The 27804-nt window shown below is 39.3% G+C and overlaps 3 protein-coding genes across 3 annotated transcripts; 2 read left to right on the top strand and 1 right to left on the bottom strand.

Moving 5' to 3' along the window:
• Nucleotides 1-2802: 2802 nt before the first annotated feature.
• Nucleotides 2803-6760, bottom strand: LOC139949490 (uncharacterized). The gene is made up of 4 exons (XM_071947856.1): nt 6596-6760; nt 5521-5610; nt 4968-5198; nt 2803-3909 (listed from the first exon to the last, which is right to left on the bottom strand). Exons 1-4 carry the CDS (start codon nt 6611-6613, stop codon nt 2803-2805), a joined length of 1446 nt encoding a protein of 481 aa, XP_071803957.1. The 5' UTR covers nt 6614-6760.
• Nucleotides 6761-9429: 2669 nt separating this feature from the next.
• LOC139950107 (uncharacterized) lies at nt 9430-15096 on the top strand. The gene is made up of 5 exons (XM_071948735.1): nt 9430-10012; nt 10979-11148; nt 12532-12607; nt 14168-14237; nt 14769-15096. Exons 1-5 carry the CDS (start codon nt 9487-9489, stop codon nt 15094-15096), a joined length of 1170 nt encoding a protein of 389 aa, XP_071804836.1. The 5' UTR covers nt 9430-9486.
• A 354-nt stretch (nt 15097-15450) lies between these two features.
• Nucleotides 15451-27072, top strand: LOC139950106 (nose resistant to fluoxetine protein 6-like). Its single transcript, XM_071948734.1, has 11 exons — nt 15451-15501; nt 16822-17026; nt 17758-17925; nt 18514-18610; nt 19786-20059; nt 21150-21229; nt 21566-21670; nt 22291-22444; nt 23789-23972; nt 24644-24786; nt 25473-27072. Exons 1-11 carry the CDS (start codon nt 15451-15453, stop codon nt 25590-25592), a joined length of 1581 nt encoding a protein of 526 aa, XP_071804835.1. The 3' UTR covers nt 25593-27072.
• Nucleotides 27073-27804: the final 732 nt, after the last annotated feature.

Here is a 27804-nt window from a genome sequence, read left to right as displayed (position 1 = left end):
TTTTGTTATTTTGTTTTGTTAAGATAAGCAGAAACGAATGCATGTTTTATGTGCTTCTCTGGGGGTTTAAGTGTCAGTTGTTAATTTGTTTTTAAATCCTAACCTTGGTCATTTTTTTTTTACTTACTCTGTTATGTACAAAATGTCTCAAAGTATTAAATACACTGTCAATGGTAGTTAGTGAGACAAAAATAAACTTTTTCAGCAATAACATCTTTTTCTTTACAAAGTAACTTGTGTCTGTACTCGTATTCTTTATCTATAAGTTTATACCAGCACGCGGATGGTAAAACAATTGACAGAGACTCGAGTTTAAAGGCACTGGACACCTTTGCCATTTTCCAAAGACCAGTATTCTCACTTGGTGTACCCAAACGTGTGAAAAGTTTGACTCAATTGGTCACCGAAGTTGCAAGGGAACAATGACAGAAAAACCCCGTGATGAACACATGTGTGTGCTTTCAGATGTCTACATAAATACTGCAACACATCAGGCCCGAAGCCTCTTAATATTTTGAGTAAGAAATTACTTTTTCTAGCTATTTCAGAGGGAGCCGTTTCTCACAATGTTTTATACTATCAATAGCTTTCTCGGTTGCTCGTTAACGAGTAAATTCCAATGCTAGAAACTACTTTGAGTAGTTGCCAATAGTGTCCAGTACCTTTAACAAAACGTAAACCGGTTATACTTAAAAACATCCTACTCCAATTTGACACTATTTGTTGGTAGTCCTGTTTTTATCAAGGAAGATAGTTTATGCTTAGCACATTTTTGTGCTTAGTATAGTTCTATGAAATTTTGCCCTGTTTCTATGCAGTTTTATGAAATTTGCGCCCTCTGCTGATACCGTGAGATAATGTAAGGTTCTAAACAATACTCAGTTGTATCTTTTAGCTTATTAGTAATTGCTGAGCGGATTCAGCAGTCAACCATCTCATATGAAATTTTGAGAAAAGCGAAATTGCTTACCATCCAAATAGATCTATGGTTTAAATGCAAATAGAAAGTCAACGGCATGATGTTTCGACCCTAGCAGAGTCTTTCTCGAAGGCTAACATGAGAGAAGCATTCGAAAAAGACTCTGCTATATGTTCGAGACGTCTGATCTTCAACTCTCGTTTGCAGATGAAATTTTATAACATCCTAAATAATGTGTGTCTTACAACAGACATTCAGTTTCATTAAAAAGTGAAAGGCAATAATCTCCTTCTTCAATCAATTAAAAATTGTTTTGAACGCTTATCATATTCAATGTATATTTGGGAGTAGGAGAGTGCCTGGCTGCCCAATTTGCATTGTTTTACAAGTGGGTATGGTGCAATATGCTGCCAATCTAAAAAGGTTCACCGGGGCGAACCCCTTATCTTTTCGATAAGTGCACTTGGTTCTTTTACGTGCGTTACATAACACACGGGACCAACGGCTTCACGTCCCTTCCGGGTACGACGCAATGGTTTAGTCTTGCTGAAGTGTCACGACTGGGACTCGAACCCACATTCTGCTGATCAGAAACACCAGGGTTTGAATTCGGTGCTCCTAACCGCTCGGCCACGACACTTACCAAATTTTTCGACCGAGACACTTCAAATAGCAATAACCTACAACCGACTGCGGCCACTCCCATCCCCTGGAGGGTTATTAGAGTGCATACTTAGGAGTCCTGGGATCGATTTCACAAACAACTTAGGACTAGTCCTAGAGGTTACAAACTTAAGTCAAGTCCTAGCTCGTCCTAACTCGACACACGACTAGTAATAACTCTTTGTGAAATCCAACCCATCTCCGGAATTGATGCATTAAATCAACACAACAGCTGGACTTTATCCTAGTGACATGTAAGTTTAACTATTAATCTACGTTTTAACTTTAATGGAAACTCATTAGGATCGGCACTCCATCGTCTGCTCAGGCTCAGGGATGTTCTTACACTCCGTATCTGCAACCCTTTGCCGAAGGTTTCCTCTCAGATGTAGACTTCAACACTGTCCTGCCTCTCTCGAAGTCTAGCTCTTCCATTACACGAGCCAACACCCTGAATCTACTCTGTGGCTCATTGGGAAAGCGCCTGTTTTCCTTTGTCATCAGACTTTCCATTTTACTCTTTTATCACTTGCTCCAACATGGTTATCAAGAAGTCAGCATGAAGTTGTTTCCTGCCAGCACTCCAGTACTTCCCAGGTTGCTCAAATATATATGTCTTTCCCTGGTGTTGTTCGTTTCCCTACTGCATGTTCTTGACTCAAGAAGCCCAGATTGACAGCTTGCCTTCTTGTACTGGTCAGCTTGGCTGTCTCGTGACCAGGTTGAGCCACTGGTGGTCTTCTCTTGGATACACCACTCTTCGTGTCGTATTCAGTAAACCATTCTGGTTTCGTTGGACGGGGTATATTTTGACAGGTTCAGCAACTGCATGTTCCTGCTGCTGGCGATCTGCTGTTAAAGAGTGACTATATCGCTCCTTCTTTAGATTGTCCTGATTCGGATAGGGGAACAGGACATCTGCAGATGCGAGCATACTGGCGTGAGCTTTCTCAATCTACTCTTTTGGACAGCCTGAAAGAGTCAGCATCTTCTGGAAATCTTTGAGCACTGGAAAGTCTTGGACATGGAAGAAAATGTTTTCCAGGTTGTCTGATGTCCTCACGTCCTTTAGCAGTTTGTCCTTCCTAAAGGTACTTGTTCGTTGACTCTTCGTCTGCTTCACTGCCATGGCAGATGATCGACTATTCACCAAAGGGCGACCAGCACTAATTGATATCCCTGCTGCTTTTACTTTAACTCTTCGGCAGTCAGCTCCTGTTTCACACCAGAGGTTTCAGAGCCTTTTCTTCCTCATCTTCAAAAGCCTTTTCGAGAGCCTCGAATTCCTCCAACTCTTCCAACTCTTTTAGTGCTGCTGGACTGAGGGCTATTTTTGCAACCTTTCCCTCAGAAATACCTTCAAGTTCCTCATTTTCCTTGGAGTTATTTCTCCGGATATTAACAACATCCTCACTCTTTTTCAAATCAGAACAACCGACCTTCGGTTTGTGCTTCTCTCGTCTTGTAGCAGAATCGAAGAAGGTACTTTCTTCTTGATGCCTAGTCCTACCACTAATCTTTGGTCTAGTAGCCATCTTAGATACACCTTGCTTGGTGTTGATTTCAGAACACCGCAGCTGTTTTGAGGTGTGGGATCTCCCAGAAACCTCAGGTGTTTTTGTGCTGGTACCTTCTTGCCTGGAGACGTTTTGTGACTTTTTGAGACTTCTCTTTCTGCTTGCTGCCAGTCTTATCAGGTTGGTCATGCCTTCACTCACATTCTCAGTCCTCTTCAAAGAGTCACACAGTGAGGACTGATCGTTCATTTTGGGGGATGCAGGATCAGATCGTATGCTTTCTTCTCTCGCCTGTTTTTCTTCATGCATAACATGGCTACTTACACGAGATGGTTTCGTATGAAGAAGAAAACCCGCTGTAGTGTTAGATTTACTGTCGCCACGACCAACGAATCTTGAATTACCACTCTTGGTGAGAGATTTACATTTCTTACTCTTACCAGTAAGAATCTTGTCTTCAGGTGTGCAATCCGGGTATTCTCCTTGTAAGATGTTACACCTTTCCTGGCTGCTCTGAAGACATTGGTTCTCGGGAGTAAGATCTTCTCCAATCACCTTACATTCAGATGTTGGGAGCTCTGTCTTTTTATTGGACAAACAATCATCCACCTCCAAGTCGTGAAGGATCAAATGTTGATCACCTGATTTATGTGCATCTGATTCATGTCTCGTGCAGGGAGTGACCTCTGAGTCAGGCATAGGGGCTACTTTACCCGTACGTCGTTTACTTCTGCAACAAGTAAATCTTTGAAAGAACGACCGTTTTTTCTTCGAAGGATCCACTGAAGATCCAAGAGCGTCAGATGTTTTCTGAGGTAGGAAAACGTAAAACATTGCATGAACATTGCGCCATTGCTTCAAGTCAAAATAATTGTTGTAATAGTATAAACCAAACAGGAAACAAACTAGGTACATTTAAACTGTTTTAAATGGAACAGAGAAAACTTGACTATATAGACCTGCGATCTAAAGACCTCGTCACACGAGGCAACTTTTACAGGCTACTTGGAGGCAACCAACTACAGTGCACGCTCCAAGACAACCTAACAGTATTATAACATTGTCTTACGATCCCCAAGCAAAATGTGAACATTCAAATGTGAGTGAATTATCTTCTTGGTGATGCCTGAAACTGGTTGCTTGAAATTTGACTCGGGTGTTACATTATGCAATTTACAGGCAAGAATACAGGCAACATATCCAAGAACAAAATAATATCATCATGTTAATTTCATTGTAATTTTCTTAGGTCAGGTAAGATAGCGTTAAAAAATGGTTTGGTGTAGAGCCGAAGTATTATTACTTTTTGCATACAATGATGTGAAATTGCCATGGGGCTTAAAGACAGTGGACACTATTGGTAATTGTCAAAGACTAGTCTTCTCACTGTTTTTATCTCAGCATGTGCATAAAATAACAAACCTGTGAAAATTTGAGCTCAATCGGTCGTCGAGTTTGCGAGATAATAATGAAAGAAAAAACACCCTTGTCACACGAAGTTGTGTGCTTTCTGATGCTTGATTTCGAGACCTTAAAATTCTAAAAATTCGTCTAAAATTACCTTTTTTTCTCAAAAACTGCGTCACTTTAGAGGGAGCTGTTTCTCACAATGTTTTATACCATCAACCTCTCCCCATTACTCGTAATCAAGAAAGGTTTTATGATGATAATTACTTTGAGTAACTATCAATAGTATCCACTGCCTTTAAGAGTTTAATAACGTGTCGGCGTTCTGCCGATTGATCTATAAAGCTTTATTATTTGTAATCAGTTCATTACAAGTTGTAAATGTTTTTTTTTATACAACAGTAAACAGTGGAAGTAAAAAAGAAAAATATAATATACCGATAAATGAAACATTAACTCACCATCGATCCATGTTGTTTGCAAGGTTCAACCAGCTCAGTGTTCATGGTTTTGCCGTTGACATCTCCTTCTCTCGCAGCAGGGAAACATTGCCCTGTTGTGCAGCCTTGCCCTGTACTAAGGCCTTGCACTTTAGGGACGCCTTGCCCTGTAGGGAAACTTTGCCCTGTAGACAGGGTGTTCCCTCGGGAGAATGGGTTGAACCAGGTCTCCCCCTTCGTGCCCGAAAGCACCTGATAAAGATAAAGACAAAGATACATTCATACAGTTCGACTGCGTTAGTATACTTTGTTTTGAATCTGTATTTAAGTAAACCAGATAAGATAAATGTTATTATTTGAGGAAGCGTCTCTATAGCAGAGCAGAGAGTGGGTTCGAATCTTCAGCCGTGACACCTGTGTCCCTAAGCAAGACACTTAACCATTGCTTCGTCCTTCGGATGGGACGTAAAGCCGTTGGTCCCATGTGTTGTGTAACGCATGTAAAAGAACCCAGTGCACTCATCGAAAAGAGTTCGATATCATCATTATTATTATTAAAGTTTACTGAGCTTACCTCTACTCTCGTATGGGTCACACGTGACGCAGCCGAAGGCCGCAAGTGTTCCCGAAGCCAGGCACATAAGCCTCGGCTGGGACCGGATTTCTGCGAGAAAACACGGGATTGTAATTACACAAAGGAATAAAATAGTGAGCATTCATGCAACAACAAGAATTATTGTGAACCAGTATTAAATACAGATTATACTAAAATATTTGAAACAATTCATGTACAGCAAGTTACAGAGTTTCAACAATCTTCAAAATATTGTATTTCACTGGCCAAAACCAACCCCTAGACATTTGAAACAAACAATATATCAATCATAGAAAAAAATGCAGTAGGCTTACTTGTCAATATACAGTAAATGACAACATATATACTATGCATAAGCATCAAGTTGCAGAATTTGCAACAATAATATTGTTGCATTTTCCATTTAACTCCATCTTTTACTTGTTGCACAATTAACAATGCACGATATACAGTTAATCATTTACACTCCTATTTAGAAACACAAACAGTAAATAATATACCACAATTAACTCATTGCGCAGGATAAAATGTACATGAACAAATAACGAAATGTTCCGAGGACAAGCCTGAATTGAAAACACATTATTACAATCAAAAGGTTCAACTTTCGGGTAGAAGAGAAAACATATCTCACAAAATCAAACTAACAGAAAAACAAATCAAACAATTTTACAACCCTACGAACTAACAAACAACAAACAGACACTAAACACCCTACAACACATTAAACATCAAACAGATCACAAAAAACTATGCAGAGAAATAGTAAACAGAAAAACAGTACAAAAGTCTACGCATAAAAGGAGCCAAAAACATTACATGTATAGTAATAAACTCAGTAAGAACCAATGAGAGAAGGAATCAAACGTGTTTTTTTTTCAATAATTAGTTTAAAACACACAAGAGGTGGAGGCAAACTTTATTTTGAAGGGGGCACCACAGGATCGTGGAATGACAAAGAATACTTTAATATAGGCCTAGTAAAACAATACACGACGAGATTAAGCTCGGCGAAATGATTTTTTATACAATTCGAGGCGAGATAGACACTTACCGGTTTGGGGTTGGACATATTCACCGATGATTTGGGTACAAGGGTGAAGTAGTTTTTCTCCCACAGAGAAAAACGATAACTCGTAGTAATAAACTCAATTCTCAAGAAAGATTCGCAATCGATGCTCGCTATTTGCTCACAAGATCAAAACTGTGAAGTATCTTGTTAAAGTATTGTTTACATTATAACATTGTAACTTAGGAAATTATGTGTGTGTTTCTTTCGCCGCGTCATCATGGGTGCGTCACAAAGGAATTAAGTGCAAGCACCTACTAGTTCGTAACAATGAAAACGCGCGTTGTGTGCCGATGCTTCGAATTGCGCATTCTCCTTGACTGTCCCATAGACCTTATCGCAAATACCAATGCGCAAGCGCAGATGGTTGAATGAGGTGCATTGTGGGATAGATATGAATCAAATTTTGCTACCAGCTAGACCACAATGCACCTAATTCAAAGCTTTACGCGCGCGCCCCAGTATTTGCGAAAAGGTCTATGAGAATGTTGAAATACATCGTATTATGACGTCACAAGACATTGTAAGTGCACGCGTCTAGACGTGGCGGGCAAACTCATCAGCAGGCATGGGAGTGTGCAACCTCGTCCCCATGGTTTACTTTATTGTCAACCATGTTTACAATAGTAAACCCTGGGATGGTCCTATCTCGCAGCGAACAGTACAGGTTGGGGATGCCGGCTGCCGCACAAACGTTTTCTGACGTTAGGCGAAGGGACTGAAAATAAAAGGTCTCTCACGGGATGTGGACTTAATTCAAGTTTAGCCAATGCAAGGACCGCAATCTCCCAACCTCGTTCCTACTGGTGTCCATCTCCCAGCGCAATTTGTCTAACTTTCCTAGAATGCCTTGTTTGATCCAATAGGAGACTTTCTGGGACGACAGGTGGCAGCAGACTTATCAGGTAGAGTCCATATTTCTAGGGAGGGGGGATCGTGCCCTCCGTGTCCCCCTTTTTGCTTCTACACTGGATGTTACCTAGTAATTTTAGCAAACTCCCATTGTTTCTACGTGTAATTAGTTTCTGTTCCTAGGCAACTTTTATTTTAAGAAGAGTTTTGATCCTGTCATTATGAATCTATAATCTAATAAAATCAACATAACGAATACTTTGCTTATCGCTTCTTACTGCCCAATCAACGCCCAGTGGGTCAGAGTTCGGTAATATATGTGGATTATGTAACAACTACATAACGGTTTTAAGAAAACATAGGATAGGAATATTGTTTGTCTTATTCATTTTATTCTATCAACTTAGTAACAACACAAAACAAAAAACAGTTACCACGGGCAATAGTTACCCAGTAGGGACTACAAAACAATGCACAAGAAATTTGAGTATCCAAACAATATAACTTAGTGTAGTCTATGACAGGTCGCAAGTTGTGTATCCTTGAAAAGAAGAAAAAAATACGCAAATTATTATGCAGGGTGACTGAACAAACAAATACTCTTAAAAATGTTCCCATAGATTTATTGGGTAGCAATAAAGCTAGCTAAAGCCCTGATGTGTTCGTGTATACTTTTAGATTCATAGTTTACACACAAAAAACCCCGAGCCATTTTAAAAGAGGTCACGCACTGCAGCTTTCAACAAACAAAAGAAGCCAATTTCATAGAGCACAAAAATAAGCCAACAAAACAAAACTATGATTACCAGAAAAAGGTTACCAGCCAATACACCATGTCTCATGTACAATCTGTGACTGGTGTCCTGCTTATTTTAATGTTTAGCAATATTTTTCTGCTTAAGCAGCTCTATGAAATTGGGCCCCGTTTAGAAACTCTGCTGCCACCAATATCCGTTGCAGAAAGCGCCAATGATGGTTTGTTTGGTTTGTGTTTCTATGCAACTGTGTTTTTGTTTAAATGAGAGATGATCTAGTATTTTTTTATGAAGCCATAATCTAAAAATCAACATGACGAATACCTGGCTTGTCTCTCCTAATACCACCTTGTCAACGCCCGGTGGGTCCAGTGGTAATTTGTTTCTTTTATAATTACGGAATGTGGAAGCTGTTTTGGAAAGAATTGATGATTGATTGTTTTTTTTTTTTTTTCATTCGAAAATTTAAATGGTATGTTTGAGTGGGTTTAAAACGAAATGTAAAGTGTTGTGTAGTTTTTTTCTGTAACTTACTAGAAAAGAGCCGGTTTGGTCTCGACGGTTCGATTGGTATACTCTGCTCGTCTTCAGGAGAATATTATACAATGTGGTTGTCAAACTGAACTGAAAAGTATCAGCACTAGAAGTATTACGAGTGGTAAAGTCATTCAAGAGAGTGGGTCCAGCATGAGAACAATGACTTATCGCACATTGATGTCCTATTCTAACAAGCAAGTATTAAAAGATCTAAGAGATCGCACAGGAGTATGGTTTTTAAAAGTATATAGGAGCGGAACCATGTACATAAATGTAATCAAATAGAAGGAACAGACGTTTAGAAGCAATACGAGATTGGATTGGTTGCCAGTAGAGTGGCTTTAGTACTAAACTCTAAACTCATAACTAAGTTCCAACTTTACGAAAACTTTTGAGGACTCACAATTTTTTGTTTTTTCTATTTGTAATACCCGAGGGCATTAGAATTCGGTTCCGATATTTACATGCCAAAAACAGATACTGTGACAATCCTTTGTGTCAACTTTAACAATTATTTCTGTGCATTGTTTCTATGGCATAGTTTTAGAAACAGGTAATGCTTTATAACATAAGTACATGATTAATAAAGATCATAACTGATTACATTGGGTTGGAACCTAGTCAGCTATACATGAGTCATCTGTTTCAATATTACATTGGCAATCGGGGGGACAGAGCACTGCGGTATAAAAAGCGGCGTAGGTTTGTAAATTGACATAAAGGTTTCAACTTATGGTGAAATATAAGTGGGCCGGCAAACTTCGTATTGCAACCATGAAGTTTACAATGGAATGGACATGCGTAATGCTTATGGTCCTCACTCTAATGCACCCGATAGCATGTACTGGAGTCAATGATGATGACTTCGCTGCTAAAATGGAGCTGGTGCAAAGAATGAGCAACTTCAATGGAATGCCAGACTTATACAATGCAAAGAGTGCTCAGAAAAGTGACACCCCAATTTGGGGCGTTGATGAAGTGGACGGTATCTTTGATACGTTGCTGGAGCGAGCCGCGGCAATCAAGTCTACAGCACTGGTGGATCTTCTGAAACACTTTCGTAACTTGTGGAAGCCAAGTCAAGAAGATGTATTCAGAGACAGTGAATTCAATCTGGAGGAGACGATACGTGATCTTGAGAAAGAGATTAAGATGTTGGTTGGGATCTGGGCCTTACAGAATGTTTCTGATACATGCCTGAATCACATGGAACGGTATCTGGAGGACTTTTCAAATAGAGCTACATACGCGCGGCAAAGTAAGAACCCGTATTAAACTTTTTTCTCTCATTCATTTGAAAAACTTTTAACATTACGCATCTTTTAAAACTAATAATAACAACGCGTCATTTGTGCAACGCACGTTAAGGAACCCGGTGCACTTTGATCGAAAACAGAGGAGGTTCGCCCCGGTGGTCCTGATCTGGTCGGAAGCATATTGCGCCATTGCACCGTTTCACACCGTGATTTAAGGGTTGTAATTCAGAAATAAGTTCCGACCTCTGTTTTCTTTCAACCTCGTCACAGTTATACGTCCACGGCTTTGGCTTTGGAGGTGGGTTCAGCCTATAGCTTGGCCCCGCGAGTGTTTTGATATTTTGCGCGTGGCTTGCGTATACGTGCTAAGGGCTTCAGACGAGATAAAGGAGTCTGAAGCCGAATTCAAAGCCGAAGCCGTGGTTTCGAAAATGGCCATCATTAATTTATAAGTGCCTAAATGAAATGAAAGGTTTGCCCAAAGGAGCTAAAGACACATACAAAATAAGTAAGTCATCGATAATAGGCCTCCTGAAACAAGTGGGCTTTCAAAAGAGAGTTGAACATGTTGAAAGATGTTGTGTCCCTGATGTGATTTGGGAGTTTTATAAAAGTTTTGGCCCATATACTTAGAAGGTTCTATCAGCAATACGGGTGGCACATCGACAAATCCAATTCAAATTTAATTGAATTCAAACGTACATTTATTTCTCTACCGCATGAAGTACAAACAATTTTGTTTAAAGGAATATATAACCAGCACACAATGCTATTTTACAAAGCAGATAAAAAATATATAAGTATGGATGCATCATCCAGAAGCCGAGGCTTGTGGTGAGATGCCTGGAGACATACGGAACATAAACAGGGACAAGAACGTACGGACAGACAATTACAACAAAGACAGAAATGATGAAGACAACAATATGATGAGAATAATACTAAATACAAATCTTTTTTGCCGACAGTGGTGCACGCTTATGGAAGTTTTCCTAATGCAGCAGACTTAGAGTTCTCGTACAGAACTGACACTATTGGAAACATAGAGGAGTGTCAGCTAACGAAGGAATGGAACCCAGAGGCACCGTTTGAGGCAGCGCACTGTGTAGTCACTTATCCAATATTTTCTACCGGTATTGTAAGTAACGTAATTAAACAGCCAATAAAGGATATGATCTCAAATATATAGATTTTACAGTTTTCTAATAGCTGGAGTCCATAGGAAACATACACAGAATAATATAACGAGTCTCTTACCGCGTTAAAACATGGTAAAAATGACTTTTCTCCAGAACGCTACAAGCCAAATTTCTGAAAAACGCGGGGTCAAACAAACCCGCGCGACAAAGGAATCGTGACGTCAGTGGCGGCTATTTGATGTGGAAAATAGCGCCCTCAGTTTGCCAAAGCTGGAGAACTGTGTTCAAATTCAAGTTAGGGGAATATCGTCACTGGCGTCAAGAGGTCATTATAATAGATAAGCCGTTTTTGACTCTCGGCTGAAAAAACCGCGCGGCCGGGTGCATTTTTGACTCGACTAAATGCAAATTTTGAGAGTACAATGGTTAATAACCGGTATCTACGATGTCTATTTGGCCATAAAAAGGTAATAGTTGAAATATTGAGATCATCCTTTATTGGCTCTCTAAAGACACTGGGCACTATTTGTAATTGTTAAAGACCAGTCTTCTCACTTGGTGTATCTCAACATAGGCCTATGCATAAAATAACAAACCTAGGAAAGTTTGAGCTCAATTGGTCGTCGAAGTTGCGAGATAATAATGAAAAAAAAAAGAAAAGAAAAAAAAAACACCCTTGTCACACGAGGTTGTGTGCTTTTAGATGCTTGATTTCGGGACCTTAAAATCTAATTCTGAGGTCTCGAAATCATATTCGTGGAAAGTTACTTTTTTCTCGACAACTACGTTACTTCAGAGGGAGTCGTTTCTCACAATGTTCTATATCATCAACCTCTCCCCATAACTGGTTACCAAGAAAGGTTTTATGCTAATAGTTATTTTGAGAAATTATCAATAGTGTCCACTGCCTCTAATACATGTTAATACCTTTGAAGGTCAAGTTTTCATCAAAAACAAGAATTCCTACTCACTGTAAATGAAGACATACCATGTAAAATGATTTACCTGTAGAATGTCAAGTTTTTGAGAGGAAAAAACACACAAAGCAATGTTTTCAGGAGAGACTCGTAGAATCCGTTGTACACGCTAAAATAGTTTTGTTCTCACGGAGATGAAAAATATGTTCCTGAAAGTGGTTTACTAATTTCCACAAAAAGTACGGACTTTAGTAAGTAACGTTGTAAGCGAACTACTATCATTATGTTTACACAAGTTTGATGTAAATCCATGAACGTTTGTGTCTTACAAAAAGTTCCCAAAACCTTTAATGTCAAATTAACAGTGTCTTCGCTCGAGATATCAATAACAAATAATCAAATTTATAACAAAATAAACTGTAAATGTTTTTTTAATGTTTAGTTTGTTTTTTGTCATTATTTTAGTATGTGAAAACTGGACTTTGTGTACCCGCCTCATGTAGTAATACTGATCTCTATCTGATGACCGAAGGAATCCCACGTGAGTATCAACAATATGAGACTTATGGAACGCTATAGGTGGCAGCAGACTTAATACCAGGTAAACTTTCATTGTTTACGTAGTTCTGAGCACACGTACATTACCAAGAATAACACATTTACCTGGTGAGTCTGCTGTCAACTAGCATCTCAAAATGTACACCATTAGTTAAATCAACAGTCTAGTAAATGCATAGTTTTCTAGACAGAAAAAATGAAACTATTTCACTCATTCATATAATACATTTTTTTCCGATTACAAAAACGAAAATATAGACGTGCAAAACATTGCTTTTTTTTAATTTTTGTATAGTGGTCTAACACAATGGGTTTACTTTCAGAAAACAACAGAAGTGACAAGTTATTAACTAAAACTCAAAGTTTCGTCGAGCCTCACACATTCTACGGCGGATCAAAATGTAATATTGGGATGAAATGTCTCCATGGCCGATTGCAAAGTTGTAAAGTAAAGTCTGTCGAGAGGCAAGATGGCTCACCAAGTCGATGTTTATATCCGGGCTCCTATGTATTAAACAACTGAGACTATTTTCTACCCCCCCCCCCCCCCACCACCGCCATCTGGACTGGATGCCAGTCCAGGTTTATTACACGCCGAAGTTCTCGCTAGTACCCATTTGTACTCCTGGGCGGAGGGAATCATATATGATCAGGACACAAGGACACAAAGTTTTACACGTCACCAGTATGCAAGCAACCAATAGCCTTTTGTTAATGTATGGAATACATTATAAGTGCACTGTTTGGTTTGGGTGTCTACAGACAAATTTACCCAAAGCCACTAATGTCATAATTATCGTGTCCACCATACCTCAAATTGGCTTATTTACATTAATAACCAGAAATTAAAACAATAAAAGAGGCACCAGAAATAAAAACATTCACAGAGGCAACTTTCGTTAAACTTACCCTATCTTTCTGACTTGCGTTGAGGTAGTTTTACACGAAGACATCTCGAATAATTAGGGGCCACTTTCTGAAATGTAACAAAGTGCGACATGCTGAAAAATTACGGTGTAATGTTGTGTATTTCCTAATATGTTGTTTGTTTGTTTGTTTGTCTGTTTGTTTAATTAGAAGTTCCCATCAAGTGAACTCGGCAAACTCCCACAAGGGGATATAAACGCCAAGCCGACAACAACGAATCTCTGTTATACAAACATTGGCTTTACGTCTATTATATGAATTGCACACAATAAATTGCGATTCACTAACTAGACGATAGTACTTCTAGTTTAACTAAGGGAATAAATGTGTTTTCAACTAGTGGTTTAATCCCAACGAGGCCTGGTTCTTGATAATTTTAGAGTACATTCACATAGGTTTGTACACCGAATATCAACGCTGCTTTTTCGATATGGGATATTCGCATTATACAACCCTATGTGAACGTCCGCTATCCAATATCATTATATCAACAATGTCACTGTTTTGCCCAAATTTGACAATGCCTCCCGCCCTGTCTTTGCTCTTTTGTAGAGGTTTAATAACGAATTTGGTGTTAAAAACATCTGCTGATTTATTGATAACGTTCTCATTCTAGTTCTCGGCCCGGAAATGATGTATGACTGTACGGTGCCGTACCCATGGAATGCTGGTGCTATCGCAACATTGTAAGTTTCAACATCTCTTCAGTTTTTATTACCAGGGGGTTGGGCAACAGATCCTGATGTTCCAATCATTTTCATTTAGTCATAACTGTCATTCATCTTTTTTAACTTTGTATTAAGACCAACGATATCTCTGTGGTACCGTTTAACCCCCCTTTTGTACGTTGTTTCTTTGAATTGGTGTGTTTTTATGTGAGCGAAAAAGGCCAAAGGAATTTCCCATGCAGGGAAGTTTAATGAATTGTAATGTACTATTGTTATGTATTTTATTTTATTTTATTGTGTTGTTTTGCATTGCATTGTATTTTATTGTTTTATTGCATTGTACTGCATTGGTTATGTTACATTGTATTGTATTGTATTCAATTCAGTTCAATTCAAAAATGGTTTATTAAAACATGTCTCGTAGTTAAAAACTGAATTGCACATGTCAACATCATAATATGTTTTAAAAACAAAATTATTGTAATGAATTGTGTTGTGTTGTATTGTTTACTTTGAAAGTTGATTATGTTGTATCATTTATGAATACAGGTGCATCTGCTGTAGTTTCCTGCTAATAGTTATAATCGGCACTCTGTACCATGTTACTGCCCACAAAAACATCCAATATACTATGTCGCTAACCATGGAAGTAATCAAGGAGGCAGTGCAGAAACAACAAGTTGAGGCTAGTATAAGAAGGAGAAGACAGGGTACCAGTCACCTCGGCACCTTGCCAACTCGTCACCATCATGAACTCGGCACCTTGAAAACTATGCACCCCCAAACTCGGCACCTCGACAATTTTGGTGCCGAGTGGGTGCTGAGTTTACGAGGTGCCGAGATTGCTGGGTGCCGAGTTTGCAACTTGCCGACATAACCAGACAGTGATTGTCATTTATTTTTTAAGCACGTCAGCCAATGCAATTATTGCACAGTAAATACATAGCATTAAACCAAATCTAATCTAATCTTATCTATTCTAATCTACACAGCTTCATAAATTACAAAGTTAATAATAATTGAGTATCTCACCTTTTGGACATGGTGAAACTAATATTCCATATTGAATCCTTTCGGCCTATGTCGACTGCTGTGGCACTCAAACCCAATCTTCTTTACCATTTTTGACCCTAGCTCAACGTACGAAATACCTCAAGCCCGCCTGACCACAAGGCCTTTTGTTACGCCGCTGCAGTGTTGTCTATGTTCACAACCCGTAACCAAGTTTACTATGGGTGTGTTCGATTCGATTCCCTCCGTCGACCCCGTGGTGCTCACTCGGGTGAGCCCCTGACAAGAGCTAATCGAACGACCACACACCCTCTCGTGGTGACGGCATGCACCTTGGGCCAGCCCCCAAGTGACCCACTCCACAAGCAGGGCACTTGGGGATGACCCGGGTGAGCCCCTGGATTGACGTCAAAGCTATTCGAACGTATCGGGGGCAGACTGGGATCGACCAAGGGAAGCTAATCGAACGCACCCTATGGTTGAAAAGAGAACGATCGGACTTGTGCAAAAACAGTACAGCTTTGTAAGGCTACTATTATGCAATACCTTCTCAGGTGGATAAAGTTCGTAAAAGGCTCGCCTCTCACCAATGTTGCCCTGGTTCGATTCCCGAGGCTAGACTTGATAACAAGTCGTTAGTCTACCAGCTATTACAAGCGACATGCATGATCAGAACACACACACTACCACTCATTTTGCGACATTTTACAGTCACAGTGCGATTATACAACATTGTGCAACGGTCGTATCTATAGAGTGACTCAAACACATTAGAAATTTGAGGATGTGTGCACGTCCCCGCAGCTGGGGGCGATATAAATAAGATCGCCCCCAACAATCAACGACTTGAATTCAAGACTAATATGCGGAAGGAGTTGTGCATTTGTTTTTCTCTTTTGCCTCATGACGTTTTAACTTAAAGGTTTCCGGTTTTGTTCTCCCTCCTGAAAAATCAAACAGTTTCGATTTCTGTAGTATCTAAAAGCACATAACTTGGGCGACAAAGGTGTTTTCGTTCTACTATTCTCTCGCAGCTTCGACGACCAATTGAGCTAAAATTTTCACGGGTTTGTTATTTATACATGTAAAGGTGTCCATGCATTAAAGTTCTATCCCCAGACACGCCTGATCTACATGGCATATTACCCATTGCTTAAGGGCTTGTAATCTTTAGTTTTCCTCTTTAAATGCAGTGGACACTGTTGGTAGTTACTCAAAATAATTAACTTGGTAACGAGTAATGGGGATAATATAAAACATTGCGAGAAACGGCTCCCTCTGAAGTAATGTAGTTTTCGAGAAAGAAGAGTAATTTTCAAAGAATTGATTTCGAGACCTCAGATTTAGAATTTGAGGTCTCGAAATCAACATCTGAAAGCACACAACTTCGTGTGTCAAGGTTTTTATTATTTTTTCATCATTATCTCGCAACTTCGACGACCGATTGAGCTCAAATTTTCACACGTTATTATTTTATGCATATTGTTGAGATACACCAAGTGAGCAGACTGGTCTTTGACAATTATTACCAATAGTGTCCAGTGTCTTTAATTATCCTCTTATTTTGTTTACTTTGCATGTCATATTACAGAACGTTTATGGGTCCGCTCTGACCACTGATGACGCTGAGGAGGTTAAAGGAGTCGATGTGGTCAAAAGCAAGGATCAGTCTGAACCAGAACTTCAAAATAGAAAGGGCGCCACCAATGGACATGCTATGCACGTTGAGATGGTTGAAAGCAACGAACACTTCATTGTTGATATAGATGCAGCCAGAAAAAGGTTGAAGAAATTAGGTAAAATGCGTGTTTTTACATCATAGAGAGAGAGAGAGAGAGAGAGATTTAAAGGATACGTGATGAACATTGAACATTATATTACAAGGGCTCGGCAACACACATATAAAATTAAGAAATTGTTAAAGAGGCTTTCCTCCTGCAGTTGAGTAAAATAGGCCAGAAAGCAAGAAGTAACACATTTCATTGATCAAAGTGTGTTTTTAAGGCACTATACAAAATTAATTTATCAACATAATTGTTAGCATAAAAACAGTGGTAACGGAGAGCTGTTGATTGGGTCAAACATTGTGAACAAAACGGTTCCCGGAGACAGAGGTAATTTCTCATTCAAACATTACAAAACTTCAGGCCCAAAGCCTCTTATTTAAGGTATCTTGAATCTAGTGCAACAAGGGTGTTTGTTTTCTTTCGTTATTCTCTTGCAACTGCGATGACAAATCGAGTCAAAATTTTCACAGCTTTGTTATTGTGTTGTAGGTACACCAAGTGAGAAGTGAGAATAACAGTCTTTGACAATAAAATCACCAAACATATCCAGCCGTGGATTTCACAAAAAGTTAAAAAGTAGGCTTAGCTCGAGTTAGGACGAGTTACTCGTGCTAACTTAGGACGTGCCATACGTTTTTAATATCTCGTAAGACTAGTAGGACTAGTCCTAACTCTTTGTGATATAGACCCAGTGCCTTTAACGTGCTCAAAACGAACATCAGTCATACTTTTTCTTTCAGGGTTTATCGACACACTCCTGATGGGTTTCTCGTCCATCAACAACGGCTCTAAGATCTTGAATACTAAACAGACTGCGGGAAGTCTAGCTTGTCTGAATGGTATTCGCGTCTTCAGTATGTTCTGGATTATTCTAGGACACTCCATCCAGTACCAATATGGATTAATAGGTAAGTCATCCTTTAAAGGCAGTGGACACTATTGGTAAATACTCAAAAACATAGCCAAAAAACTGACTTGGTTACAAGTAATGGAGAGCTGTTGATAGTAAAAAACATTGTGAGAAACGGCTCCCTCTGAAGTAACGTAATTTTCGAGAAAGAAGTAATTTTCCACGAATTTGATTTCGAGACCTCAGAATTAGAATTTGAGGTCTCGAAATCAAGCACCTGAAAGCACACGACTTCGTGTATAAACAAGGGTGTTTTTTTCTTTCATTATTATCTCGCAATTTCGACGACCAATTGAGCTCAAACTTTCACAGGTGGGTTATTTTATGCATATGTTGAGATACACCATGTGAGAAGACTGGTCTGTGACAATCACCATCAGTGTCCAGTGTAATATCAATGGCACATTGTTTCAAATAACAAAATAATACGGGCTTCTTTTACATAGCGCACGACTGGCGCTGTAATATACACTATTTTGTGCAAGATGTGAAGCTGCGTTTCAATTAAGGAGCCGCTTTTCTGAAATGTGGAAATAATATTTATAATAAACTAAAACAAGGTTGTTTCGACATCTCTTTACCACAGATGACGTAAGGTACACAGTCGATGTGATAATGCCATCGTTTGCGTTTTCATTCATCATCAATTCTACGGTCTCTGTTGACAGTTTCTTCATGCTAAGGTAATTATTTCGTATTTTGAAATGTATTTTTTAGGAATTAGTAAAACAACTCCACGAAAAACATTTTCGTCACGGTGTGAGCCAAAATTTGTTACAGCGGATTTACCCGAATCCCCCGTAAACATGCATCTGTTGATGTTCACTTGTTGTTGTTAAAAAAAACATGAAAACTAATGAAGCTGAAACTTCTACATACATCTTCATGCACAGTAAGTTGGGATTCATAACTTGCGCTACACTTCGTATCTTAATGTTTTTCTGTAGTTTTAAAAATAGTATATAGTATAATTGTCTTATGCACAGTAAGTTGGGATTCATAACTTGCGCTACACTTCGTATCTTAATGTTTTTCTGTAGTTTTAAAAATAGTATATATTATAATTGTCTTATGCACAGTAAGTTGGGATTCATAACTTGCGCTACACTTCGTATCTTGTTTTTCTGTAGTTTTAAAAATAGTATATATTATAATTGTCTTATGCTCTGTAATTTTAAACGCAATTCAGCCTCTGGATGCCAAGTTTGAATATATATATATATATTTTTGTTAATAAACAAATCAGTAATAATAATAATCTGTATTAATTCATTCCTAGAAGTATATAGGGGTGTCTGCGCATTTTCTGTTGCGGCCCTGGTGATATGGAACAGTCTTCCCAATACATCATCAAACGATCACCCACAATACAAATTTAATAAGTTGTCACTCAAATCTCACCTGTTTACGAGAGCGCAGTGTAACGGCACCATGGGCAATGATCGATTGAAAGTGGGGCCAGCCAAATTGTTACGACTGATTGAATGAACGATTGATTCAAAACAAGCACTCTATTCATTCACAAACTATACAGAATTTACATAAACATAGTAATGTAAAAAGTTATGTAAATATACCTGTTACAAATAACAAGTCGGTAGCTGGGATTGAAAAACTCCCATCAGAATTACCACTTAAGCAAATAAGGATGAGGAAAAAAATTGCAGAGTCCATTCAATGTCATTATCAGTGATCTGGTAACATGATCCAAATTCTTGATGACAAGGGGAACATTGTTCTGGAGCTGGTAGTAGTGGTACTCTAAATTGATTGATCGATTGGTTGATCAATTGATTGATTGACTGACTGATTGATTGATACAAAACCCCCTTTTATTGAATTTTGTTTGCATCAACAGTGGACTGCTTCTGACTTACCTAACACTGAAACACATGAAGAAAGTTAATGGAAAGGTGAACTGGTTCATCTTCTACTTCCATCGGCTTTGGCGAATCACCCCCACGTACATGATAGCATTGGCCATATGTGCTTCTCTGGCCATACATATGGGTGAGGGAGCGACCAAAGTGTCCTTCTTTGAGAGAGAGACGGATCTTTGCAGGGAGCAATGGTGGACAAATCTGCTGTACATCAACAACCTGTACCCATTCCCCGGTAATTTAGGTGCCCAGGTAAGAACAATGGCCGTGGAAACAACACTGTGGACGATCAGGGACTAATTTGATTTTGTTTAAACACACTGGCTGAATGCCACTTAAGGACGTTGGCTAAAATCCATTTTTTTTCCAGGGGCCGTTGCCACCTACTCCTGGGGTTTGAACAGGGTTCTCATGTGGGCTTGGTTACCCCCCCCCCCCCCCCTTTACAGTCAATGAGGATGTAGGCTTGGTTATCATCCATCAAAAGCCCGGCTGGTAGAGCAGAAAGCACTACCTCCACAACTTTATGAAGTAACCATCGTTAAGTGTCTTGCTTACTGGTTATAAGTGTCACGACCGGGACTCGAACCCTGCTGATCAAACACCAGAGCTTGAATCCGGTAGACCATGACATGCCAATTGATAAAGCATGTATAAGCACACAGGCACAATAGTATTGCTAAACAAGTTGCCAGCCAAAACTACAATTAGTTTTTGACTAGATGGAACTTTGCATTGGGGATAAGGCACTGCCCTGGAACTGCAAAGGTCTCGAAAACTACAGTACTCCAGAAGGAGCCGTTTCTCACAATTTATATATATTTTGTTTTACTATCAACAGCTCTCCATATCTAGTTAAAGGTTTTATGCAAGTAGTATTTTACCAAAAGTGTCCAGTACCTTAAATGCAGTGGACACTATTGGTAATTGTCAAAGACTAGCCCTCACAGTTGGTGTATCTCAACATATGCATAAAATAACTAACCTGTTAAAATTTGAGCTCAATCGGTCATCAAAGTTGCGAGATATTAATGAAAGAAAAAAACACCCTTGTCACACGAAGTTGTGTGCGTTTAGATGGTTGATTTCAAGACCTCAAGTTCTAAATCTGACGTCTCGAAATCAAACTCGTGGAAAATTACTTCTTTCTCGGAAACTACGTCACTTCAGAGGGAGCCGTTTCTCACAATGTTTTATACCATCAACCTCTCCCCATTACTCGTCACCAAGAAAGGTTTTAAGCTAATAATTATTGTGAGTAATTACCAATAGTGTCCACTGCCTTTAAATACCACATTTTTTGTTTAAACACTTATACTTATTTTTTTATTTTTGATAACAGTGTATGGGCTGGTCCTGGTACTTGGCTAATGACATGCAGTTCTTTATCATTAGTCCACCAATATTGTATATGTTGTATAAGTAAGTATACAGTGGCAGTTCCTACGATAATACAATGCTAACCCCACTCCTACATGTACCATCCAGCACCCTATCGTTTCAAGTTCATGCCAAACTCCTTTCAGGCGTAACTTCTCGCAGAAAATTATCATATTGTTTCCTTTTTTCCTTTTAGATAAAGCAGGAAAGTATGCTGGTTTATTATGTGCTTCACTGGGGTTTTGTTTTGTTTTTAAATGATAAATCGCTGTCAACTTTTGTTTTGATCAACCCCGTGAGGGTATCCGTAGGTATGTTAATCTATTAAACAAAACCAAGGAACTCAAGAGAACATTCTTTTTTTTCTTTTTTTTTCAGGAAGCCTAAGATTGGATTGGCAGTGATTGCTACTTTGTGCCTTGGATCCTTTGGCATAACGGCTTATATTGCTACGTACTATGGGGTGCCCGTATGGCTTCACCCGTAAGTATAAGAAGCGTTCGTACCGCTTCATTTAATACAAGCTCGTAAAAACCGGCTAGTGAGTAAAGCTAAGTGTTTTCATAAAAACAAAAACATCAAAATCGAACCCTCAAATTTCAAAGTCTTCCATTCTACAGACCGTGTGAGCTTTGTTTACAATAAGTGTGAACTTGTGCATTCCTTGGGTTTCCTGGCAGGCAAGATACTGCATTGGTCATTATGGGGAAGTTTACATTTTGTTTCATTATTTCTACATCAATCCAAGTGTTATGCAAGTAAAAGCTTGACAAGTTTTGAGATGTGCCCCGTCATATCAAGAGTTGATAAGAATTAGACAGTGTAATCTCCATAAAATATATGATTTTATGTTTTCTTCCGTTGAGCTGTGTACAAATCGTGCCTGCAGGAAGTCCAGGCTATGTGGCTCTTTTTTAAATATGTGATGTCACAGGTCTCATCGTCTATACTACGGACAAACAGTGTATTCGGAATATAATCCCTGCCCAGAAAACGGGTCTGGTCCTAAGAAAGAAAAAACTAAACTTTTCCCGGTAGATTCGGGCACATTATGGGTTTTGTACCAAGCATTGAAACTTTCTTTTATTTATCCCAATCTTTAGAGCCTACAACAACAACACCCTGGTTGTGTATGGAGATGTTGGAGCTGATATTATATACGGAAAACCATATTGCCGTATACCAACTTACTTGGTAGGCATGGTAGCCGGCTATATAATCTACAAACAGAATGGGAAACCAGTTAGGATAAGCAAGGTACGTAAGGTATCGTAAGGGAAGCAAGGTTTGTTTGTATGCAAATCGACAGACACACACCGCCTGGAGGGCAACTTCAAGATGTTGGCCCACAATCTGGGTTTTTTTTTTTCACGGGCAGTTGCCACCTACTAATGGGGCTACAACAGGATTACCCCATTTACAGTTCATAACACTCTTAAAACTAAAGAGTTGAATCCATCACTTGCATGAGTTCGGTGAGTGACTACACTTTGAAATCCAGCATTTTATATGTTAAACCCAGCATTTTAAAGTATTCGGTCAACAATTTAAGTACCAGTTAAACGTTGAAAAAGCTGATTAAACAATTCAAAGGAATTTCTTTTTGAGAAATGTTGAAATAACACTTCAATTGTTGAATAACCCTTTTCGCGTTGGCGTTGGATAAAATTTTTTTTAAAATGCTAGAGATAACAAACAAAACTTTCAAAGTGTAGCCACTCACCGAACTCATGCAAGTGTTGGGTTCAACTCTTTAGTTTTAAGATTGTACATATGAACTGTAAATGGGGTAACCCTGTTTCAGCCCCATTAGTAGGTGGCAACTGCCCATGAAAAAACCCAGATTTTAGGCCAACATGTGTATGTAGGCTTGAATATTATCCATTAAAAGGCTGGCAGGTAGAGCTGAAAGCACTACCTCCCCAACTTTACGAAGCAATCATGTTTAAGTGTCCTGAGGTGGATTTCACAAAGAGTTGAGACTAGTCCTTGTCTCGAGTTAGGACCAGTTACTTGTCCTAACTTAGGACTATCCATTTGTTTCCGGTTTTTCTAGTTTAACAAAAATAGTTTCCGGTATTTCTAGTTAAACAAAAATAACGTCGTGTTATTATATTTTGCTCGATATTGCAAGCTCAACCCCTAAGAAACATTTGCTGCGAAAACAGTAGTTTACGTCAAATTTCGCATCGCATTCGCATTCACAGAGAGTATGAACCGGGCTTAAGTTGACACTTTACTCAGCTATAGATGCCGAATCCAAAATGGATACAATAACGTCCTAAGATTTGTTATGATTTGTAATGGTTACGTCTGTTCTTGTGTGCTGCCGTCGATTTCACAAAACTCTTCCTAACTTAAGACTAATCTTAGGAGTTAGGACGAGTCTCAACCCTGCAATGTAGCATGTAAACCTTTCGATTAGTCCCAAGTTAGGACGAGTTACTCGTCCTAACTCGAGGTAAGACGAGTCCTAACTCTTTGTGAAATCGACGGCTGTATTGTCATGTAGCCTTCGAAAAAGACTCTGCAATGGTCAAACCGTCGGGCCATTAACTACCTTTTTGGATTTCTAATGGTGTCCTTTCTGTGTTTATACAGCTCCTCAATGGGATTTTATGGATACTGGCTATTGGTGTAGCACTGAGCGTATTATATGGCCCGTACAGACAACCTGGGAACGAGTTTCCACAGTACGCATCAGTCCTTTATAATGTCTTCGCCCGGTTTGCCTTTGCATCCTTTGTTGCATGGGTAGCGATTGCGTGTGTCTTCGGATATGGAGGTTAGTGTACTGTACAGACGTTACGAGTGCAGCTGCTGCGGAAAACACCACATGAAGCCATGGCTCACTCGTTACCTGTAATCTAAAAAAACAAAAAAACAAAGTCCCACATCTACACCTAGCCACTGGTAACATATCTTGTTACCATTTGGGGGGGAGGGGGGGGGGGAATCACTTCTACGCTTAATATGTCTTCTTTTGCATACTTGTACAATGGCTGTTAGCAGTGCCCTGGTTAAAGCAACCTGTACCCCACAAGGGCATTTTTTAGAAGGGGATTTGGTAGATCAACAACAGCAGAACCCCACAACGGATTCGTGTGAGGTTTTTGTGTCCGCAACCCTAGCTTGTCGACGCCCGTAACCGTGGACTAACTATTGAGCCCTCTTTTGTTTACACTAACTTTTTTTAACTAACCGCTCCCATTGTTTTTGTGCACGTTTTCCACTGAAGACCTTTCCCGAATTGTGGACTCCATTGTCTTTTTTTTGTTATAGGTCCCCGGTTTGAATGTGTATACCTACTCAAATGGCTTTAGACTTGCCCTCTCATCACCTACAATATGTTAATACTCTTACGCCGTTGCTCACTTAATAAAGTTATTAATCTCAAAAAGAAAATATATATATTGATGTTATAGGATTGATTTTAGTTTTGTTCCTCTTTGACAGGACCGGTGAATACTCTTCTGAGCTGGGGGCTTTGGGCTCCTCTTAGCCGCATAACCTTCGGTGCCTACCTCCTCCATCCGATGTTAATTTTTGTCATCTATCTGACAGCACACACTTTTTATCACGTCACCTACATGCAATGGGTAAGTACTATGCCGTTGTTGATTTTGTTCGTACCCTTTGCTCGGCCCAAGCGGCCAGGTCTGTCCAGGACCGCTGGAATGGGCTACAACTTCGCTCGGCCCTAGCGGCCTGCCAGATCCAGGACCGCTGGGATGGGCTAATCGCTTGCACAGATTCTTGTTCAGGAAGTACGTCATGCGTACAGTGCATATATAAAATGTGGTGCTGTGTGAGTGTGATGCATGATGGGTTGCGCATTATAAACCAATGACAGTGCATGATACGTTTGCCCATCCCAGCGCCTTTAGTTAAAGCAAGGCGCTGGGGACGAGCGAAGGCTACAACTTGGTCAGATTTATTGCCCAGGTAGTAGGCCTACGTCATGCGTGCTGTGTATTTCTATGGCGCTGTGTGATGAGTGTGGTGCATGATGGGGCTGAGCATTTTCTGGACAGACCAATTAGCGTGAACTGTTGAAGTAATAAACGTATGAAGAAAAAGAGAAGGAATACCTCTACCATAATCACATACTAAGTGTGTGACTTGGAATCTACCCCATGTTTAGACATGACAATCTGGAACGGGCAGACGTTTCAAAGAAACTGCCTAAAGAAAAGCGTTCGGTTAAGAGTAAACCGCCTACAGATGTTGTGACAGGTCAGGTTTGAATGTTGTTGTTTTTTTCTTCTCACAATTTTCTTTTCAGGCCCTGACCTTCATTTCTAATACTGTGGTGTCCTACTTTGCTGCCTTCCTGCTCTCACTGTTTGTGGAGGGACCGGTCATGAGCATCGAGAAAGTTTTGCTCGGTGGTTTAAAGAAATAATGAGAAAGCAAAATAATGAGTGATTCTTCTAGCTAAAAAATTTCCCGAAAAACATTATTTGACTCTTTCTCTTCATTTTGCTATAGTTTTGTTTTACCTTACTATCATTTCCAATAATTTATGACAACAGGCATTGCAGTTATTGCGCGTGTTAGAACATAATGTTCCTGACGATGACTAGAGCAAGCTAGTCGAAACGTTGAGACCAATTTCAGAACTGATTCCGCGGCAGTACAGTTAATTACGATCCTATAAGCTAAAGTAGTAGTCCAGTCTAGTTTCTATACCATCCGCCCTGGTAATAGTTAAAAAGCAGGACAGTTCTTTTCAGAACTGAGAAGTCTCCCGAACCTCCAATTATCTGCTCCACGGCAGTAGAATAAAGCAAAACAGTTCCCTAAGAACACTCTACCTGACAAGCAGATACACACATGGTGTTACCGTAAACCATTATACATTGATACCTCACCATGCAATGCCTCAAATCCTATAAACATAATGTGGATGGACTAATTTACTGTGTAAGAGACCCATGGTTTTCTAATTATGGGTTCCAAAGTTGACATGTGAAAGTTCTGAGTGTGCACAACATAACAAGGACAATGGATTTAGGAATTGAGTCTGCTGCCACCAAGCGTCCTTAATCGTATGCAAATCTATTTGCTCCTCACTGTTTGTGGAGGAACGTGATATCGAGATAGCTTGCTCGGTGGTTGCAATGAATACATTTTGTCATCACATAATCATGTGAAGTTTGTCATATTGATTACTAGTATTTTTTTCCAACACACAAAGAATAAGTGATACCAGTTACATTATGTTATACTAATCACGAAATTTAAAGACACAAGGATAATTGTGTGAGGATTGCGGTCTCCATAAGCATCAGCTTGTCTAGTTGAGAGACCCAAATTAATACAATAACAAAAACCAATACAACAATATAATTACATTATTAAAACTAAATTACAACTTATATATTAGTATAGCTAGTTTAAAGGGAAGGTACAGGTTTGTTAATTGTCAAAGACCAGTATTCTCTCTTGGTGTATCCCAACACAAGCATAAAATAACAAGCCTGCAAGAAGTCTTTTATTATTTTTCACTTAGTTACCTGTTCATGTTTGTTGTGTTGTCATTTAGCCTTCGAGAAGGACTCTGCTAGGGTCGAAACGTCAGGCCATTAATTTTTTTTTGCATTTATACTCTTGGTCCATTTGGTTGGTAAGTTGTTTGCAACAGCTGATTCTATTTTCTCATCTTTTATGATTTTAGTGAGAAATTACCTCTTTCTCAAAATCTATGCTACTTCAGAGGGAGCCGTTTCTCACAATGTTTTATACTATCAACAGCTCAGCTCTCCAATGCTCATTACCAAGTCAGTTTTTAAGTTTATATTTGTTTTGGGTAAATACCAAACGTGTACCTTCCCTTTAAAGTAAATTAGAGGTTGGAATAAACGTAAGCCTGTCCATACATATTTGCAGATCAAGAGGTTTTTTAATTTCCGCATGAATACGAATAAACTCAACATTTCTCTCAAAGAGGTATCAAAGGATATATACAGCTCGGCTCTTCTCTTTATGTTGGACACATTTCTCTTATCTAGTGTGGTACGAGCATAATTGACGATGAAAGTAGTGAAGCCAATTATTTGTTTTTGAAAATTGTCCGTATTCATGACCCGTGATCGACCCGTGGCGTTTCGAGGAGGCCAAACTAGATTAGGAGAAAACAGATGGTCATCCTCGTAAGCTTTCAAAATAACCTATACAGACAGACCTGAGTGCTTAATAAAAGGGGTAAAGTACTTAAAAGCAAATTAAAATCAGCCATTTTGAGATATTGAGGACACATAACACAGAAAGGTTCAGGTACATTTTGTGTGGACACATAAACGAAACAGTGAAATCCCATATAGTGACCACCAAACTTCAACAACAGGGAGGTTTAGCTGCACGTGAATACGCGAGCAAAAACGTGAACGCGAACGACAGAAAATTGTGTTGTTTCTAGGTGACGTCACTTCCTTGGGCTTATTTCACGATCACGTTTGACGTCTGCACTGACGTACCTGACGTGAGAAATTGTAACCTCATGTATGGTTATAACGTACAATTTTTTGTCGACTTTAAACTAAAGATATTTGTGATGTAATGGGCCCTTGAAAATGATTCTATTCGCCGAGAGTTGTGATATGAATGCTCGCGGA

The sequence above is a fragment of the Asterias amurensis genome, chromosome 17 (genome assembly GCF_032118995.1).
Source record: "Asterias amurensis chromosome 17, ASM3211899v1".
NCBI lineage: Eukaryota > Metazoa > Echinodermata > Asteroidea > Forcipulatida > Asteriidae > Asterias > Asterias amurensis.
Note: the sequence above shows the minus strand (reverse complement) of the source record. Positions and strands in the feature narration are given on the sequence as shown.